The sequence below is a fragment of the Podarcis raffonei genome, chromosome 10 (genome assembly GCF_027172205.1).
Source record: "Podarcis raffonei isolate rPodRaf1 chromosome 10, rPodRaf1.pri, whole genome shotgun sequence".
Taxonomy (NCBI): Eukaryota; Metazoa; Chordata; class Lepidosauria; order Squamata; family Lacertidae; genus Podarcis; species Podarcis raffonei.
In genome coordinates, this window is record NC_070611.1 from 59,705,059 (window position 1) to 59,723,154 (window position 18,096).

At 42.5% G+C, this 18,096-nt stretch overlaps 1 protein-coding gene across 6 annotated transcripts; it reads left to right on the top strand.

Moving 5' to 3' along the window:
* Positions 1 to 275: 275 nt before the first annotated feature.
* Positions 276 to 17,539, top strand: SLC25A18 (solute carrier family 25 member 18). Of its 6 annotated transcripts, none has more exons than XM_053406213.1 (12): positions 276 to 1,436; positions 2,306 to 2,468; positions 3,244 to 3,392; positions 5,623 to 5,752; positions 7,514 to 7,636; positions 8,399 to 8,454; positions 10,640 to 10,730; positions 12,362 to 12,480; positions 13,390 to 13,582; positions 14,864 to 15,018; positions 16,070 to 16,145; positions 17,077 to 17,539. In XM_053406213.1, the coding sequence occupies exons 4-12, from the start codon at positions 5,730 to 5,732 to the stop codon at positions 17,216 to 17,218; spliced, it is 978 nt and encodes a 325-aa protein (XP_053262188.1). In that variant the 5' UTR covers positions 276 to 1,436; positions 2,306 to 2,468; positions 3,244 to 3,392; positions 5,623 to 5,729; the 3' UTR covers positions 17,219 to 17,539. The 6 variants fall into 6 exon arrangements, with proteins under 6 accessions (XP_053262188.1, XP_053262187.1, XP_053262191.1 ...); XM_053406212.1 differs by having other exon boundaries at positions 5,626 to 5,752; XM_053406216.1 differs by lacking the exon at positions 7,514 to 7,636 and having other exon boundaries at positions 5,626 to 5,752.
* The last annotated feature ends 557 nt before the right edge of the window (positions 17,540 to 18,096 follow it).

Here is an 18,096-nt window from a genome sequence, read left to right on the forward strand (position 1 = left end):
TCTCCATATGTGGGCAGTAAGAGCTTCCAGAGATTTCATAGACATCCTCACTCAGACTTTGCTGTTCCAATTGCTCCCTGCCTGGAAATTGATCTCGTGACAACATCTGGCCTTTCCCTGTATCTGTGCATTCAATAAAGAACGCCTTTAAAGTTTTTTATACAAAATCTGCTTTCCAGGTTGTGTGATACCAGAAGGTTTTGTCATGTGCTTAAATCAGGCACTGGTAGCCTAAAATGAGCTGTCATCTCTGCCCCTCCTCTACAAAGGGGTTACTCTTTCAGACCTGTTAAAGGAGTGATTAAGGCAGCTGCATGCTTTCAGGCCACACCAACAAGCATCACTCATCTCTGATTCAGCATCATCAGCCCCTGAACAGACCTCAGACCAATCATTGGTGAGAAGGTGTATGTGTACTTGAGAGACTAGGAACTTTGGTGGATTCACAAGTGGAAGCCTGGGGATTCCCTTGCCCTATGCACTTGAAATCTTAACAATTTGTGGAGAAAATAATAGTTGTTCATTGACCTAAATTAAATATCAGGGTTTAGCTTTCCGTGCCTAATGCTAAAACTGAGATGGGAACATTTCACATGTTGCCTGAAACTGAAACATATTAATTCCTCCTTCAATATCCATGGGGGTGTACCAGTGGGATTAAGCACTGACAACACAATTTACAAGGTCAGAAAAGGCAAAATATCAGGAAGGAAGTTTTTGCTTGGAGCATTTCAAACTTCACACTCACTCCTTTGCAGGATCACATTAAGAGAACTTAGCTGAGCTGTACCTGCATTGCTCAAGGCCTAGTCACATATTTCCCATATATAATAAAAAGTAATTCAGTGACAGCAGAGAAGAGTCTTGGTTTTACACACTCTTTTCCTACCAACCTAACCATAGCATACTGCTGCATTGCCAGGGCTTGGACTAGTTGACCCCCAGTCTACCTTCCAACTCTACAATTACATGGTAAAGAATGTAACGTACAAGCTAGGCTGTTCTACAATTACAGCCTCTTTGACCCTGCAATTTCCGGCCCACTATTGAAAGCAAGGGGTGGCACTGGGGACAGAGCACTGTGCAGATAGACATAAGTGGAACATTCCTATTTGACCATTTGGTAAAGGGAGGGATCTGCACAGACCAACAGGCCCCACCCCCACCCCCAGTCTACAGACTGCTGGAGAGCCTCATAGCCATGGCCGCTGCCTGTCCTCTACATATTTCAGTTGCCACGGTTACTACTGAGGCAGGGAACAGATGATGTTGCCTAAAGGTCATTTATGCCTGAAGGGCCCCTAGTTTGCTGATATCTAAGAAGTTTGGCAACAACAGACATTAATGGATTCCAGAAATAATCTGGAGTCTTGCAAGGCTGATGGCTAACAGAATGTACTGGAACATGACTGAACATAAAGCACCAGCTTGCTGAGGTAGGTATTGCTTTCTTTTTCTTTTTCTTTTTTTTTGTTTTGTTTGTTTCTCTACCAGTGCAGAAGGAAGAACAAAACTTAGTACAGCAGAAGGCAACATATTAGTGTCCATTTTGCCCCAGGTAAAATCATTGAGGAAATTAATGCATATCTTGTTTCTCTACACACCAATGGCCCTCGAGCAAATGTCTCAGAGACATAAACTGCACAAGAAACACATTTCCCTGTGGTAACATCAGGATTGATGGCCTAGAGTTTCCTGAAGGAATGAACTGAAGTGAAATGTGTCTGAAAAGTGTGTTTCAGAAGTGGGGGTGGGGTGTCAACGAAAGAAAAGGGAGCAAATCTCCTGTTACAAATCTCCTGTGTTTGCCTAGGAATTTGACTGAAATGTCCTGGATTTTAAGGGACATGATGCTTGCTTTAATTATTATTTTCCACTTAAATCTCAATGTGGCATGTTGACATTCAACACTAGAGACTCACATATTGCAAAAAAATTACACAGGGGAAAAAACGAAAACAAAATTTCTACACAACAGGTGTGGAGGGGGATTTAACCAGTATTTGGGTTTGTAGGAAATCCCCTATTGGCAGCAGTAGGGAATTTCCTCCCAGTGTAGATAGTGGTTCAAAGTATTTAATTTCTGGCCTAGTTTGGCCCTGAATCTATGTAAAAGCAGAAAGGAAGTAGTTAAAATATCTTATATATACCCTTAAGTATTAATAGGACATCTAAACCACAAAGAATTCTGTGACTAAATGTTTTACCACACGAGCTTTCATGACAGTAGATTTGCTAGTATTTAGTCTGTAAAAACAAACATGGTTATCCTTATAGAACTTGTGTATATTTTTTGGTTGTTAAGAATACACCCTTGGATAAGTGGGATCCCTGAAGCTCAATGCATTTTGGCCTAGCTATTCCACACAAAGAAAAACTTGCTGCAGGAATCTGGGCCGGCTGAAGACATTTTGGCACCTGAGGCGAACCACAAAATGGCACCACCACTCTTGGTTGGGGAAGAAGGGGTGAATGAGGATCTATATTGAGAACAAGGGGTGGGTGGGAATCAAATTAACCTTGCCTGATGGTTTAAGTAGGAATCAGACACCATGGGGCAGGGGGGTGGGGTGCAGAGCCCAGTAGACCCCAGAGGGCAGCTGCTGCCATTTCTTCCCTAGGGGTGTGAGGAGACCAGCAGTGCCTCCTCTTTCCGAAGAGGCCATTGTGGAGGTGGCATGGGGGGCTGCCAGGAAGGCAGCTGATCCGGCCTCCAAGGAGTGCGCTGCAGCCATCGCTGCCACCACAGCAGCGGGCAATGCTGTCCCTGGCAGGAATTAAACTTTTTGCACGTTGTTTCAGTAATCCTCCTGAAGCATAGGACACAGGGTTGTCATTCTTACAATGAAAATAGAGAACAGAGCTTTGGGAAACACTATCTTGTCCTATGGCCGTGTAGTGAGTTCATAGTTGAGGTTACACTTTAATTGACTGATGTCAGGGGTCAGCAGCAACACTGCTTTGCCATTATACCTCACTTCCCCAGTTAACAGCAAAGAAAGTGTTGCTGTTAACAACCAGCAAAATTACATGGGCACTTGTGGAAACAGCACTTGCCTAAGCAGGCTGAAATGCAAACAGTGTTTGTCTAAAAACCGGTTTTAAGGTTAAAATCACATTTTAAAGGTGTGCTTGTTCTCCTGGGTAGGGCTTGGGGCACTTCCTTTGCCAGGCCCAAAAAAGGAGAGGCTTGATGAGTAACTGGCATAGAGATGTGTGTGTTTTTTCGTCTCCCATTTACAGTGTATTTACACAAAATCACTGGGAATTTGTGAACCACCCCTTAAACATTGGATAGGGTTTGCTTGTTGGAGGAATCCAGATGTGAGTCAGAGGCTAAAAACTGAGAGAAGGAAGGAAGGGAGGGAACCGGCTGCTTGCAAATAAGGAAGGTAAGCTAGCTTCCCATCTTTCCTGACTTCTGAATTTGCATGTGTTTCACTCACAGGGATATATTCTAAAACTTCATATTTCAGAGACAGTCTACAATGCATGCTTTTCTTTATGAAGTCCTAACTCTGAGGAGGAACTTCTTTCAGATTCCTAATAGTTATAGATGAAGGACAGAAATTATTTTGTTCTGTTTAGCTATTTCTTACAAAGATGTTCTTATACTGTCAGGGACCTACATGCCTCACACACAGTAATTTAGAGACAAAGGTTCAAATGTGTAGTGTTGTTTGTGAGCTTCCTGATAGCTTAGTTGGTTAGAGCACAGTGCTGATAACACCAAGGTTGCAGGTTCAAATGGGACAGCTACATATTCCTGCATTGCAGGGGATTGGATACTAGATGATGCTTAGGGTCGCTATCAACTTTACAATTCTATGATTCTAAGATTATCCTATGCCACACCTTCCATTGTTCCTGTGGTTACAACTGTTCCTTTCATTAAATGCACATCAGAGCAGCAAGAAGGGAAGGTCTATATGTTTCTTCTTTTTCTTTTCTTTTAAAAATGATATTCTACCCTGCTCCTGCCAACCTAGCAGTTCGAAAACACAAACTGCAAGTAGATAAATAGATATCGCTCCAGCGGGAAGGTAAACAGTGTTTCCATGTGCTGCTCTGGTTCGCCAGAGGTGGCTTAGCCATACTGGCCACATGACCTGGAAGCTGTACGCCGGCTCCCTTGGCCAGTAAAGTGAGATGAGCACCGCAACCCCAGAGTCGTCTGTGACTGGACCTAACGGTCAGGGGTCCCTTTACCTTTACCTTTACCCTAGCTAGCTTATATGAGAGTTGTTAGCCCCTGTTCTAGAGTGGAATGCTGGAATGACACTATCTGTGCAAACTGCTACCACATTTCAGATGCTGCTTTTGGCACTTGTGGTATAACTCATGCAAATATGCCCCAGGGTTAGGTCTGAAGGCACATGAGGTCACTACCTTGCTGAGAGTAAGTAAGCGGATGGGTGTCAGCCTGAAAACCAAATGTGCACCACCTTGGAAGAAATACAGTATGGGATAAATGTGAGAAAATAAATTTAGTGCATGCATGTGAATGATGACTAACAGCAAAAGTCACTAGTAGTATTTTGGTAATAAGCTGAACCAGAAAGATATTTTGTAGCAACAATATTATTAAATAATTCTAGCTGGTTGTCTATGACTAATTGTTTATATGTGACTCATTGGCCTTGAAAAATTGTTGCTTGACTTCTTTTGGCATGGCTGGGCAAGTAAGTTATATAACACACAAACAGCATAATGATGACCATGAATGCACACAGTCTTTTGTTCAATGATAGCCGCTAAGGCAACATCAAGACACTCCCAACCCCTTCAAAAGCATGGAAATTGTTTGAACATGTCATGCCTTTCATGCTTCCCTGTTGTTGTCATCCTCCAGGATTTCAGAAGTCTTTTGCTGCCGCCTTCAGGTGAAGTAAAGCCAACAAGATTATCCTACTCTCATCTCACTGCCAGAAAAAGACCCAGATTCAGCAGTTAGTCTTCTAAATTTCACAGAGATGCAACATTGATCTCTTTATTGCTGATCTCAAAGAATGAGATACTTAACAAATAATCTGCAGTAGTTCCTATTTGTCCATCCAAGCCAACTCCCCACTCACAGCACACTTCTGGGCAATCTTTCATGGAACTCCAGAACCTCACTTTTTGGTACCTTCAGTACCCACTAATTTCCCACTTCAGAGATTAATAGAATTATGTCACAGTTCTATGCATATCCTAGTGATTTTAGTCATCATTTCCACACCAAATTCTGTGATCAGTATTATAGACTTCAGGGGGCAATGTCTGGTTAATGTTCTCTAACCCTTGTCTCATCCCCCTTGGTGAGGCATGTGCCCACATCCCCTTCTCTCCTCCTCTGGAGATTCTTTGGCCTCTCTGGGTCCAGAATGGTAGGCGTTTCCTTGGCACTTCTTTTACAAAATAGTGGCTTAAAAGTGCCCAGGTTGGGTTGCATTTGAGACAAAAAACCCTCTTTTGTGTTTGGTGGCCTCTGGGAAGCTATTCATCTGACTTCACTATTCTCCAGGAGCTGATTAAGTGATAAACTGCCTCTATGTTTTAGAACTGACACTGTCATTTGTTACCTGTAATATACCCCTGGTAAGCAGCATGTCAAAACACTAATGGTGTTCTCTTCCCCAGCAGAACAAAGACAAAGAGGAATGCGCCTCGATATTTGAAAGAATTTTCCTGTGTCAGCAGCATAAGCAGCTGCTGCTGTCACCAAGAAACAACATCCCCAAGGAACAATGAGGGACAAGAAGAAGATTAGGTCAGCCCTGTCCTTTTTGCTCCTTGCCTTTTGAAAGTGGGGAATTCTATGCTCCAGTGATATAAAGGATGCTTAGCTTATCTGTGAGAACTGGTGGACAGGCAAAATGTCCTCTATTTTTCAGACATTTTTTGCTAGTTTTAATTCTGCCTGAAAGGCTGAATAACCTGGCTCAGTGTTCATGTTGTAAAATAGCCCAGAGCCATCTCTAAGCTTGCTGCTTGTGTATGTCATGTACCCTGTGAGCCTGATGCTTTCAATGTTGACTAGGAACCTAAGAAGAGCCCTGCTGAATCAGATCAAAGAGCAGTCTAGCTTACACTAGCCAGCTAGATGCCAATGGGAAGCCCATAGGCAGGACATCAGGACAATAGCCCTCCCCTGCTGTTGTTTCCCCGTGACTGGTAGATCCTGGAGGCTGTATACAGTCATTGCGAATAGTAGCCATTGGAGACCTTGTCCTCCCTGCAGTTGTCTAATCCTCCTCTAAAGTTGTCTGAGTTGGTGGCCATCACCTTATATTGTGGTAGTGATTTCCAGAGTTTAATTATGCTGCTGTGTGAGGAAGCCCTTCCTCTTCTCTTCCCTGAATATTCTACTATTCAGCTTCATTGGATGATCATGGGTTCTAGTGTATTATGAGATTAGGAGATGAAAGAAAGAAAGAAAGAAAACTTTCTCTACGTTATGCATGATTTTGATGCCCTGATGCTTCTGGTCCTGACAAAAATGTTTACTTGTGATTATGGGCATGAACAGAAATCATGGTGCAGAAACAGTGACTCTGCTAGTCCACATTACTAGTACAGTGGTACCTCGGGTTAAGAACTTAATTCGTTCTGAAGGTCTGTTCTTAACCTGAAACTGTTCTTAACCTGAAGCACCACTTTAGCTAATGGGGCCTCCCACTGCCACTGTACCACCGCTGCACAATTTCTGTTCTCATCCTGAAGCAAAGTTCTTAACCCGAGGTACTGTTTCTGGGTTAGCGGAGTCTGTAACCTGAAGCGTCTGTAACCTGAAGCGTCTGTAACCCAAGGTACTACTGTACTTAAAGTGACCTAATGAAAGTTGAAGGGAAGCTGATTCAAGACAGATAGGAAAAACACTTCTTTACAAAAGGCATAAGGCATAATTTGCTTACAGAATCTGCTGCCATGAGATGCAGTGATATGTGTTAGTTTAGGGGCTTTTCAAAGAGGCTTAGAAAAATTAATGCTATGTCTATGAATGGCTTGTAGCTAAATGGAGCCTTCGTGTTCAGAAGAAGTTTGCTTCTAAAAACTAGTGACTAGAGGGTGTGTGTGTGTGTGTGTGAAGCTATATGGATAGACTGTTGTTTCCATGCCTTCTTTGTTGGCTTCCTGCACACATCAACTCAGCAGCTGTTCATCCTGCACTAGATGAACCAGATCCAGCAAAGTTCTTAAAAAAAAAAAAGCCCCTATGTGCATTGCAACTGAATGTGAGGGCCAGGATGAGCACAAGAGAAGATAACAAAGGTGAAGGTCACGGAGGCTCCTATCACAGCTCATGGAATTGCTTTAAACCAGGGGTGGGGAAACTTTTTGGACCAAGGGCTGTATAGCTGTGGTGGAAAGCTATCAGGGTATGCATGTATGTCTGCTGCCTTGAGCTCCTTGGAGAAAAGGGTGGGTATAAGTGTGGTGGTGACTAATAATAATAATAATAATAATAATAATAATCTGCTAGAATCCCTGTACCAATGAATACCATTGTAATTTATCTTATACTTTACAGCCTTCCAGCTAAGTTAATCAACGGAGGTATAGCAGGACTTGTGGGGGTGACTTGTGTTTTCCCCATTGATTTGGCCAAAACCCGTCTCCAGAACCAGCAAGGACAAGCCATCTACACTGGAATGTATGTCTTGCAAGGCTTTGTTTAGTGTGATATGTGTAGTGTGGCATGGGGTATTAGGCTCTAAGATGGGTATTAGAGTCCAATCTGCTTTGAATGATGTATCTTTGAACCCTCACTGCCTCTCAGTCTAATCTACCTCACAGGGTTATTGTGGGGATTAAATGAGAAGGGAGATAATCATGTATGCCACCTTGAGTTCTTGGAAGAAAAAGGTGGGATATAAGTTTAACAAAGAAAGAAAGAAAGAAGTTGGGGATGGTTGAACTCCTTCCAAGGTTTCTCTTTTCTACTCATTCTACCCATACCCCTAATTCTCAGAGTAGACCCATTGCAATGTATGGACATGACAATTACTATTTTTCTAGAAAAAGAGGTGCTTGAACTCACTCAAACATATGTATTCTGGGTATTTTTAATTTACATTCTGAAAAGTAGCTAAAAATTGTTGCAAATATAAAATGCAGTAGTCACAACCAACCAAGCAGCAGGAATATATCAACCACAAATTAAATTCAGAAAGTGTCCTGAAAAACACCACCACCTTTTCTTGTTGCCCAAAGACCAGCAGAGATTGGGGAGAGCAAATGTATTTGGGAAAGGAGTTCCAAAGTTTTGGTGCTATAGCTGAGAACACTGTGCCCCAAGTAAGCACCTACTGAACATCAGACAGTTGGGGGAACTGGTCAGAGTCACAAAAGTCAGTCGCAGTCTTGAAATACATGTTGCTAACTCTTGTTTCTCTCTATTCCTCTCTTATTCTAGGAGGGATTGTTTGGTGAAGACAATTAAATCAGAGGGGTTCTTTGGCGTGTATCGAGGTAATGCTTATAAAAATGGAAAGGTCATCCTTTTTGTCTGAACTGCAATGGCAAAGCGCAATGGGCAAAATGCTTTTGCTGTTGTTTAAATTATCTCAGTTGAACAACAGAGATAATCGGGAGGGATGTTTGAAATAAAATTTTAAATATTGGTATCAGAAGAACATATTTAACAACATAGTCAGACACTGGAGAGACCTGTCAGGAGTAAGCATGGACCAATGGTATCAAATAGTATGGGAAACAGCCTTATTAGAAAAACTAACCATTAAACTGAAAGTGACATGGGGAAATATAGAGGAAGACACCTTCCCCCCTCTTTGGTTCCCCTTTATCACATACACAGCCCAACAAGACAACAAGAGTCCACCAACAGCATATGAATCAATCTGGCTAACCTGATTAAAAAATACACACTCATACCCCACTCACACACAAAAACAACTCTCACTACAACCAACCAAAGATGACCCAACCACACCCTAAGCCACCCTCAACCTCTCTCACCACCAAGGAAATATGACAAGTGAATTGTTATGTATTGAAGTACTCACCCTGGCCACCAGGAGTATTGTGTATATAGTTTTCACTCAGGTCCACGTCAGTTACTTTACGCGGGAAACTCTGGGTTGCTGTTGTTACAATGTTGACAGCCGGTTGCCTATAAAAGCAGGCCGGCTGAGCTGTTTGCTGTTCAGTTCAGTTCAGTTCCAGCTTACTATAAAGAACCACTTGGAGAAATCTCTGTGTCGTCTGCTTTGTCAACCGACTACTTAATATGAATAGTAAGAGAACCCATACAAGTAATGCTGACACAACACCCCCCCAGTAGAAGAATAGAAGCATAACCACCCGACCGCAACCCACTCACCATTCCTCCCTCCCTCCCTCCCTCCCTTCCTTCCTTCCTTTCTTTCTTTCTTTCTTTCTTTCTTTCTTTCTTTCTTTCTTTCTTTCTTTCTTTCTTGTTTAAACCAATTAATGAACCTGTACATTGACCACTAATAATCAAACATATGTTGTAGATATTTTTCCACATTTATTATGTTATTTTTGTGATGTACAAATGACATGAGAAAACTTGGTATACTTGTATGTATTGTATGTATGTATGTATTCTTGTTTATAAGACCCAATAAAAGAGAGAGCATATTTTAATAAAATGTGGGAGGATTCTCATAATGCATATTTTTTGTACTTCAAGGAACTGCAAATCTCTGTGTGTGTAAAAATGGATAGCCTTCTGCTAGGCCGCACCAGTCCCCACAGTATTGAGAGATGCTGTGCAGACCAGGGCAGTACCCTCAGTGTCTCCCAACACTACACAAGCCAGTGCAGGCTTCTGCTAGGCCTTGCACCAGGCCATGCTGGTCCCCACAGCACCTCCCAACACTAGGCCGCACCGGTCCAGTCTGCACGGCATTGGAAGATGTGTGTGAGGTCACATGATGTGTGGCACGTGTATGATGTCACATGTGCGCCAGCCCCTCCAATCTTGGGGGCAACCCGGCGCCTGTGGTGGTACAGTCCCTCTTGGATTTCACAATTTCAGGTGGCCAGTGACGGATCAAAAAGGAACTTTTGGAGAGTTCAGGGGTGCTTTTTTGAGAAACCCAGATTTCCTGTTATTTCTCACAGGAGGCTATTAGGGCACTAAAATGGATGTCTGAGCATCCTGTAACAAATTAATTCGTATTTCACAGTTACTTTTGTTTAACTAGCTAAGAGACTACCATTTTCCTGTTGTCCCATCACAATCTTTAAAATTGACCAACAGTGCCCTCTGGAGTTCATTTTTCATGCACCAAGTCCAGAGAGCAAGGAGTGTCTTCTGGAAACTGCAAGACTTTATAAGCAACTTTTTCTGACATTTGGCACTCCATGTTAAATTGGGGAAATATTTCTAGTGCTAGTGTTTCATCCAGTTTAATATCATTTTAATTGGGATATCATTAATATTTTAATTTGCTACCTTCCGGAACCCTGCAGGAGTGTGTTTAGTACATATTATTTTATTGTTGTTAGCCACCCTGACCCTGACTTCAGCTGGGGAGGGCGGGATATAAATAAATTATTATTATTATTATTATTATTATTATTATTATTATTATTATATTACAAGAGGAGTAATGTATTAATGTACCATAAAACTGGGTGCCTTATTGCCTCTCCCATCTTCTCACAGGGGCTGCTGTAAACCTGACTCTTGTCACTCCTGAAAAAGCAATCAAGTTGGCAGCCAATGATTTCTTCCGACAGTTTCTCTCCCAAGATGGGTATGGGGTAAAAAGCATTCAATAATTCCAGTTTCTTTGTTTTTATTATTGATCTATTCATCTATCTTTCTTTATTGTCATTTTGCCATTTGTGGGATGCTCTTCAAAACCAAAAAGTCCTCCTATAAAACAGTTCAGAGGATACAATGAAACACCAGAATCTCATCATGAATAAATTATAGATTTATTTTTTTAAAGCTAAACACCATCCGAGCAGCATGTGAAAATAAATAGTATGAGAATAATAACAGTCAGCCTAACATAATCAAATCCTGATAGTGGGCCCATTCCCCCCACCCTCTAGTATATCACACCACAGTCAATTTGTAAGCCTCCTACCAATGTCCTGGCTTTAGGTCACAGTGGCAGTGTAGAGGCACGTGTGTGTGTGTGTGTGTGTGTGTGTGTGTGTGTGTGTGTGATGAATCTGTAGTCCTCCCTCGGTGTTCCTCTGACAGTATTCACTCCTGAAATTCCCACTAACAGAGGCACAGCAGGCTTGAGCTAAAATAGCCACTTTCACTGTTCAAAGTGGAGAGCCGCTACCTGACTCCTGCCAGTGTTCTTTGGTGTAGTCTGTACTTGCAGGCTACGAAATTTAGACAGCTCATATCTCAGGTGAGCCAAGAGGCTTATGTACCTGTAGAGAGAGGAGGAGACATTTACACATGGATCCTAAGATCTTTGAGGAAGATGTTATAATTTTGTGTGTTTGTGTCTCATAGAGCTTCTGCTTTTGCACCTTTAACAGTGACTTCTTTTGGCAGACAATGCTCATCTCCACAGGTCCACTAATTTCATCTAGCCCCGGTAGCCAGGCCAAAACTTTTGACTACTAGGTCCTTGCCATTCCTCTCCAGTACAACCCTATGCATGTTTACACAGAGGAGAGCTTCACTGTGTTCAATAGGGCTTACTCCCATCCGAACATATATAAGAATGCAACCTTTGTCCCTGACTTGTGGGAGGGGAGCAGAGGCTTGTCTTAGTACGAATCACCCAAGGTGCTCTGAGTTCCTCTGTAAAATGGCCTGCAGTGAAACTTTAGGGGCTGGATTCAACTAACCTGGTGTGCTAGTAGAAATTATCGTAAAGAGTTCTGGTAGCACAATGGGAGTTCCTCCACCCACTCAAGCGTCACCCAAATCTGCTCTGGAGGATCGGGAAAACCCTCAGAACAGTATGGGAGAAGATTGTTCTGTCTGGCAAGCAAAAATGCTTGTGCTGTTGGAATGATTATCACAGTGCAACACTAAATTCCACCCAAGGACTCACCATTCTGATGGCAGGAAGCCAAGGCACTTCAGCCACCCACCATCAAAAGAACCAGCTCAACCTTTATCTCTTGACAGGAGCTGGAGAATAAATGGGTATCTTTCCCCTTTTTGTCCTTGGCAGCAAAGCACATTGCACAGCTGGGTCTTTCTCTCTCTCTCCATCTCCAAGCTAGACAGAAAAGCTGGGGCTAACCATGGGAGTGGAAGTGTGGATCCCTGTTGATCTCCAGGCTGTGAAAAGCTTCACTCTATGGAAGGCACAGAAATAGCCCAGACCATGCCACTCTCATGATAGTTTGGCAAGCCTATAGTTGTGGAAGTGCATTTATTTTGCATCTATGCTTCTTTTGACAGAAAAGAATTGTCATTGGTGAGAGAGATGCTTGCTGGCTGTGGAGCTGGGACTTGCCAGGTAGTGGTCACATCTCCAATGGAAATGTTGAAAATCCAGCTCCAGGATGCTGGGCGGCTAGGTAAGTTCCCATTCCACCCCCCTTTTTAGGGGGGCGTGTGTGGAATGATGGTGAAAGCAAAGTCTTGAATTAAATGAACTCCAACTATCTCTATTTCTCAGAGACAGCCCCTAATTCCCATTACTTGTCTCTGTTATACTTCTGTCCATATTTTGCTGTTGCCTAATAGTGATTACTTGCCAAAATGTGCTTTTACTGGGCAAATAAGCAAATTAATGTCTGAGTTACTTAGAGTATAGGTGTGGAGAACCTTTTCTGTCCAGTGAGCTAGGTCCTAATCTCCCCTTATCTCCTGTTGCTGCTATGCTTGAAACTCTAATTGTTGGCACTTCAAAGTGCAGAGTGGGGCAGTTTAAATGCCCTTTTGCAGATAGCTCTACACGACTCTTTAAACCTATGGTTTTCATACATTTAAAGAGCATTGTGGAACTGTTTGCAAAAGTGCTTTCAAACAGCTCCACACCACGCTCTTGCTGCAAACACCTGTTCCTACTAGGGGAACAGAGATGCACAGCCAGACTGACCAGGATTGAACCCTCCACTCACCAGCTGGTGATCAAAGGGTTCAATCCTGCTGGCTGCAAGGGTCTGTTTCACCAGCACATTCCCTGCATTCCCCGGCAGAATTGAATCCCACTCATCTGCTGACATTGGCCAGTTATGTCAGCTAATGGACAGGTAGCCATGGTTTGTGGAAAATGGCTTCACGGACCAACTTGAACCTCATGGTGGGCCAAGATTGCCCCCAAACTGGAGGTGTTCTCCCCCACAGTAGTAGTACTAGAATATATTGGGATTGGGGTAATTGTTGCTGGAGATGGGGTGCTATGATGTTCCTGAGACTGCAATGCAAGGAACCCATGGAGTGACAATGGAAAGTTAGGAGTTTTATTGCTTGTTTTCTTTTAGCTGCTCATCAGCAGAAGGCCTTGGGACAGGATCGACCAGCTGCTGCCACCTCCCATTCACCACCAGGACAGCCTTACACAGCTGGGTCCACAGCAGCCTCTAAACGCCCCTCTGCTTTCATGATTGCCAGAGATCTCCTGTGCACCCAGGGAGTTGCAGGCCTGTATAAAGGGCTGGGAGCCACCTTGCTCAGGTTAGAAGAGAGTGAACTGTTCCGTCCTGTTCATTATAGGATGGCAAGCTGCTTTAGTCTAGAGGTCTTGAGAAAGGACATTTAGCATTCAGGCTACCTAAGGCAGGCTGAGATGTGCTGGTCCCAGAACAAGGAGATATCTTCTCAGTGTTGGTCTGCACCTGGAGAGGCAGAGAAGAATGCTTCAATTTCTATAAATGCCCTTCATGTCCTAGAAGGCTTGACTTCCCATTCTAAAGGAGGGTCTTTTGCTTTTAAACCATCACTTGGATCCAGGAACTCCATACTCATGAGCTCCACACGTAAGTCCCTACTGGTTGTTTACATGGCTGCCTGAGCATTTAAAGCTAACCAGGGGTGGGAGAGAATTAGTGGGAGCTTCATATTGTGCATGGAAATCTGGATCCAAAGCAATTGCTATGATCTATATTGAGTCTACAGCCCCCTTTTCCTCATTGTGGGGTATAAGAAACTAAGGGTTGCTAACCCATATACTAACCAAAGACCTCAAAGTACTTTATATTCACCGGTGGTCTCCCACTCAAGCAACTTATAAAAGGTCAGGATGCTTCCGCTTTGGAAGCTTCATCTAATGCAGGATGCAGCAGCCAGACTGCTCACAGAGGCAGATTACTAGCAACATGTTACTCCACTGCTGAGAGACACTGGTTGCCAATTTGCTAGTGGGCCAGGTTCAACATCTTGTGTTAATTCACAAAGTCCTCATCAACTTGTGCTCAAAATACCTTAGGGACAGGCATTCACAATATGATTTTCTCATATTAACCAAACAGTATCAACTAATGTTTTATTGATGCTTTTAATTATGTTTTACAGATATTTAGAGTTAAATAATACTGTATTTTATGTTGTAAGCTGCCTTGATATAATTGATAGGGATAATATGATAGGGATAATAAATAAAATAGTTTTAGCTGCTGGAATGTGTCACATCTTCAGACTGTTCTCTGGACATAGGGACTTTGCTCTCAGTTGCACAAGGGTGGGTTTGTTCAGGGTAGTGCTGGGATCAAAGCTAAACGTAAGCACAAACCTAAAGTTTTAAAATTCCATGATACATTGCAACCGTGGGGAAAGTACACTTGTGTGAAAACATAAAAGCCTGTAACAACTGCAAGGGTAATAAGTATGGCAGTCCAAATGGGAGGAACAGTTGAGCTGTGAAAGGGGAAGGTGAAAATTGGTTGAGAAAAACAGCTTCAACAAGAGATTAGCTGATTGTATTGTTTACCTAAAATGTCTCACTTCTACTCTCAACAGGGATGTACCCTTTTCTATTATATATTTCCCACTTTTTGCCAACATCAACAAGCTGGGGCAGGCGAATCTTGATGAAAAAGCCTCCTTCTTCCATTCATTCATCTCTGGCTGTATTGCAGGATCTGTGGCTGCAGTGGCCGTGACCCCATTGGATGGTAGGTATTAGATGGTGCAACTATCAAAAGGCAGTGACTTTTGCTTACGTGTGTGTGTGTGTGTGTGTGTGTGTGTGTTTATGAATTTTATTCCCTCCCAAGAGGCCGCAGTAGTGCTTCAAGTGAACTATTAAGACCTTGCCAATGCAGACCCAAGATTAATTAAGCTCCTTATAAGGCTGCTTTCTAAGTTGCATTGTCCATAATGTTTTACATTCTCTGCAAAATAATCTGCACTTCGCACATGAGTATATAGAAGCTTTTTCTTACCCAACCACATGAACTGGCTGTTAGCAACTAAGAGTACTTACTGTATCAGGCAGACTATTTATTCCAGGAAAATTGAGGGAGCTATTTCTTATAATCAATGATGAGCGAGCCTTGTCTGGAACAGCGCTGACCAACAGATTAGCTGGGGCAGCTTAATGATTAAGTGAACCTTACTAGAGAAACAATATTAATGCAGTGAACAGACTCGCATCTGTTGAACCTGGGTTTCAGTTGCTGCTTGGATAGAAAGCTCAGTGGTGATCCTGGGACAAGGCACAGCCCCTTCATCTAACCAACTGCTAGTGGAGAACCATGAACTCATTGGAGAAAGGACAGATTTATTTTGATATATCTATTTCAGATAAGATTGCCATGAAAAAAAACATAAAAACTGAAAAATTAATGATAAGCTTATATGCTAGAAATCTTCAAGTCACACCACCGAATAGCCTAGGAAAGCTTAAATGTAGAAATTTTAAAATAAATAGTACATCCCTTAGGCAAATCCATGTTTTCATACTGCAACACTGTTGTGAGGACAACAGAACTTATATATGTGAAGTGCTTTAGTGAGGCACCATGTGTTTACTATTATGGTGATGAATGATGATTGATGAAGAACCGATGTGAGATAACAACACTGCATTTCTGACCAGTACCAGGAGCATGTATTCATGCCAGGAATGAAATGAACAAATAAATAAAAATCCCAATTTTGCACTAAGAAGTCTGTAAAGCATGCAACTTTGCAAAGATTTATATCAGTTACTGCTTGTTTTAGTTCTAAAGACCCGAATTCAAACTCTCAAGAAAGGACTGGGAGAGGACACCTACAATGGGATTGTTGACTGTGCCAGGTAAGCAGACCTGAACTCTTGTTTTACTGGTACTCAGGTCACTGCTCTATGTTAACAATGTTCTGCAGTGTACATTTTGCAATGTAAGTTGTCACATCTTTCTGAAATGGCACCATCCACTCAAAAGAGAAAGATGGCAGCAGGCTTGGAGGAACCCCACAGAGGATGGAATGGAGTAGAGTTGCTGGCACCCTTAAAAGCAGCATTCTACACCACTTTGTGGCTTTCCAGTTTCTGCTTCATTCATTTTTCTTAGAAGGAAAAAGCTGGTAACTGAGCAAGCTGATGCATGATTTCCCATTGTATACTGGAAAAACATAGTATTTCTGAGTATAAGCTAGCTTCCCCCCTTGCAACAGCATTTAAATAAGACATTGAAAATGAGCAGCCAGCAAAGGAAATAAATATTCAAAGGCAGCAGCTCTGAGTAACTGACCACAAGGGGCAGCGGAACACAAATATGACGGTTCCCAATTCTTGCCGTGGCTGTTGCTGACATATTAAGTTAAACACAGCTTACTCTTGGGTGCTTTTAACTTTAAAAAGAAGTGGGGTGTCAGAGATGAGGAACTCTCTGATTCTTTATGTTGCTAGACTGCAACTCACAAGATCTCTGACCTTTGGCTGTGCTGGTTGGAGGTGAGGTGAGTTGGGGTTCAGTGACTTTTGGATGGAAATCTTGGTTTCTTTTTCCTCTCATGCTGTGGTCCTGGCCACCTTTGCCTCCAGCTCCCCAGCTGTTACTTGATTTGGGAAGGCAGCTCTCACTTCCTGCCTTGAGAGGAAGCTATGTAAGTAATCAGGAGACTCATCTCTGCCACCTTGCCTTGTACTCAGAGAACCCTAAATAGAAAAAAAAACCCCTCTAATTGATAGTAACAATAACTTCAGGAGCTGTTTTACCAACCCACTCTGTTTCTCTTCTCTCCAGGAAGGTCTGGATTCATGAGGGCCCTGCTGCCTTCATGAAAGGGGCAGGATGCCGTGCACTGGTTATAGCTCCTCTCTTTGGCATAGCCCAAGGAATGTATTTCATTGGCATTGGAGAACATATCATGGAATATTTCAAGTAGTACCCATTCTAAAACACACTGGATCATGAATTAAGATTGCAAGAGTTCTGTGACACTAGCTACTTGAAGAGAAATGGAAGCACCCTGTAAATACTTGAATGGCTGTGAACAACTACCCAGTCTATCACTATCCAGGAAGACGGCCTAAAAAACACCACTTCCAGGTTTGCCGTTGCTTCATTTTCTAAAACAATCCTCTGCACTGGGCAGATTTCTGGGACCTAAAAGTTAACATGCCAAAGGTTGTGCTATGAAAAGGAATGGATTGCAAGTGTCATTTCTTACTTGCACCAAACGTTGGCTAACACTTTTCAAGCTGATCTAACAGTAGGACTATCACACACCACTGCAGACCAGGAGTGGTGCTCTTTCTCCAGTATGTATGGCCAGAGATTGAATCTGGATCCATCTACTTACAAAGCTTACACTTTACTAGGGATCTATGGGGTCCTTCGCAGCGCTGCCTGATGCTTGTTCTTCTCCATTACAAGTGCATTTATAAATATCACGACTTCATATTTTTATGTCATTTCTTCAATGCTTTGAAGTTGGATCAAGGATAGCAGTTTAGTGGAGATTAATTTCACCCTTGCTGCCCTGATCTCATGCTGGAAATATTTTCCTGTACATTTTATTTGGTGATCCTGCACTGCTGTATACATTTCACTACAGAACCCTTTCTGATCTTTCATTTTAGAAGCAGTCTCATCATTGCCACCCTCTTCTCTTCCAGTGCATGTATTTGTACACATAAATGAATGGCCGTTCTTAATTGTGTATTATGTTTCTAATGTGACCATCTGAGCTCAGCAGGTTTCTATTAAGTCACTTGTGCATCTGTAATGGATAGTGTTAGTTACAGCATCTGATGACAGTCT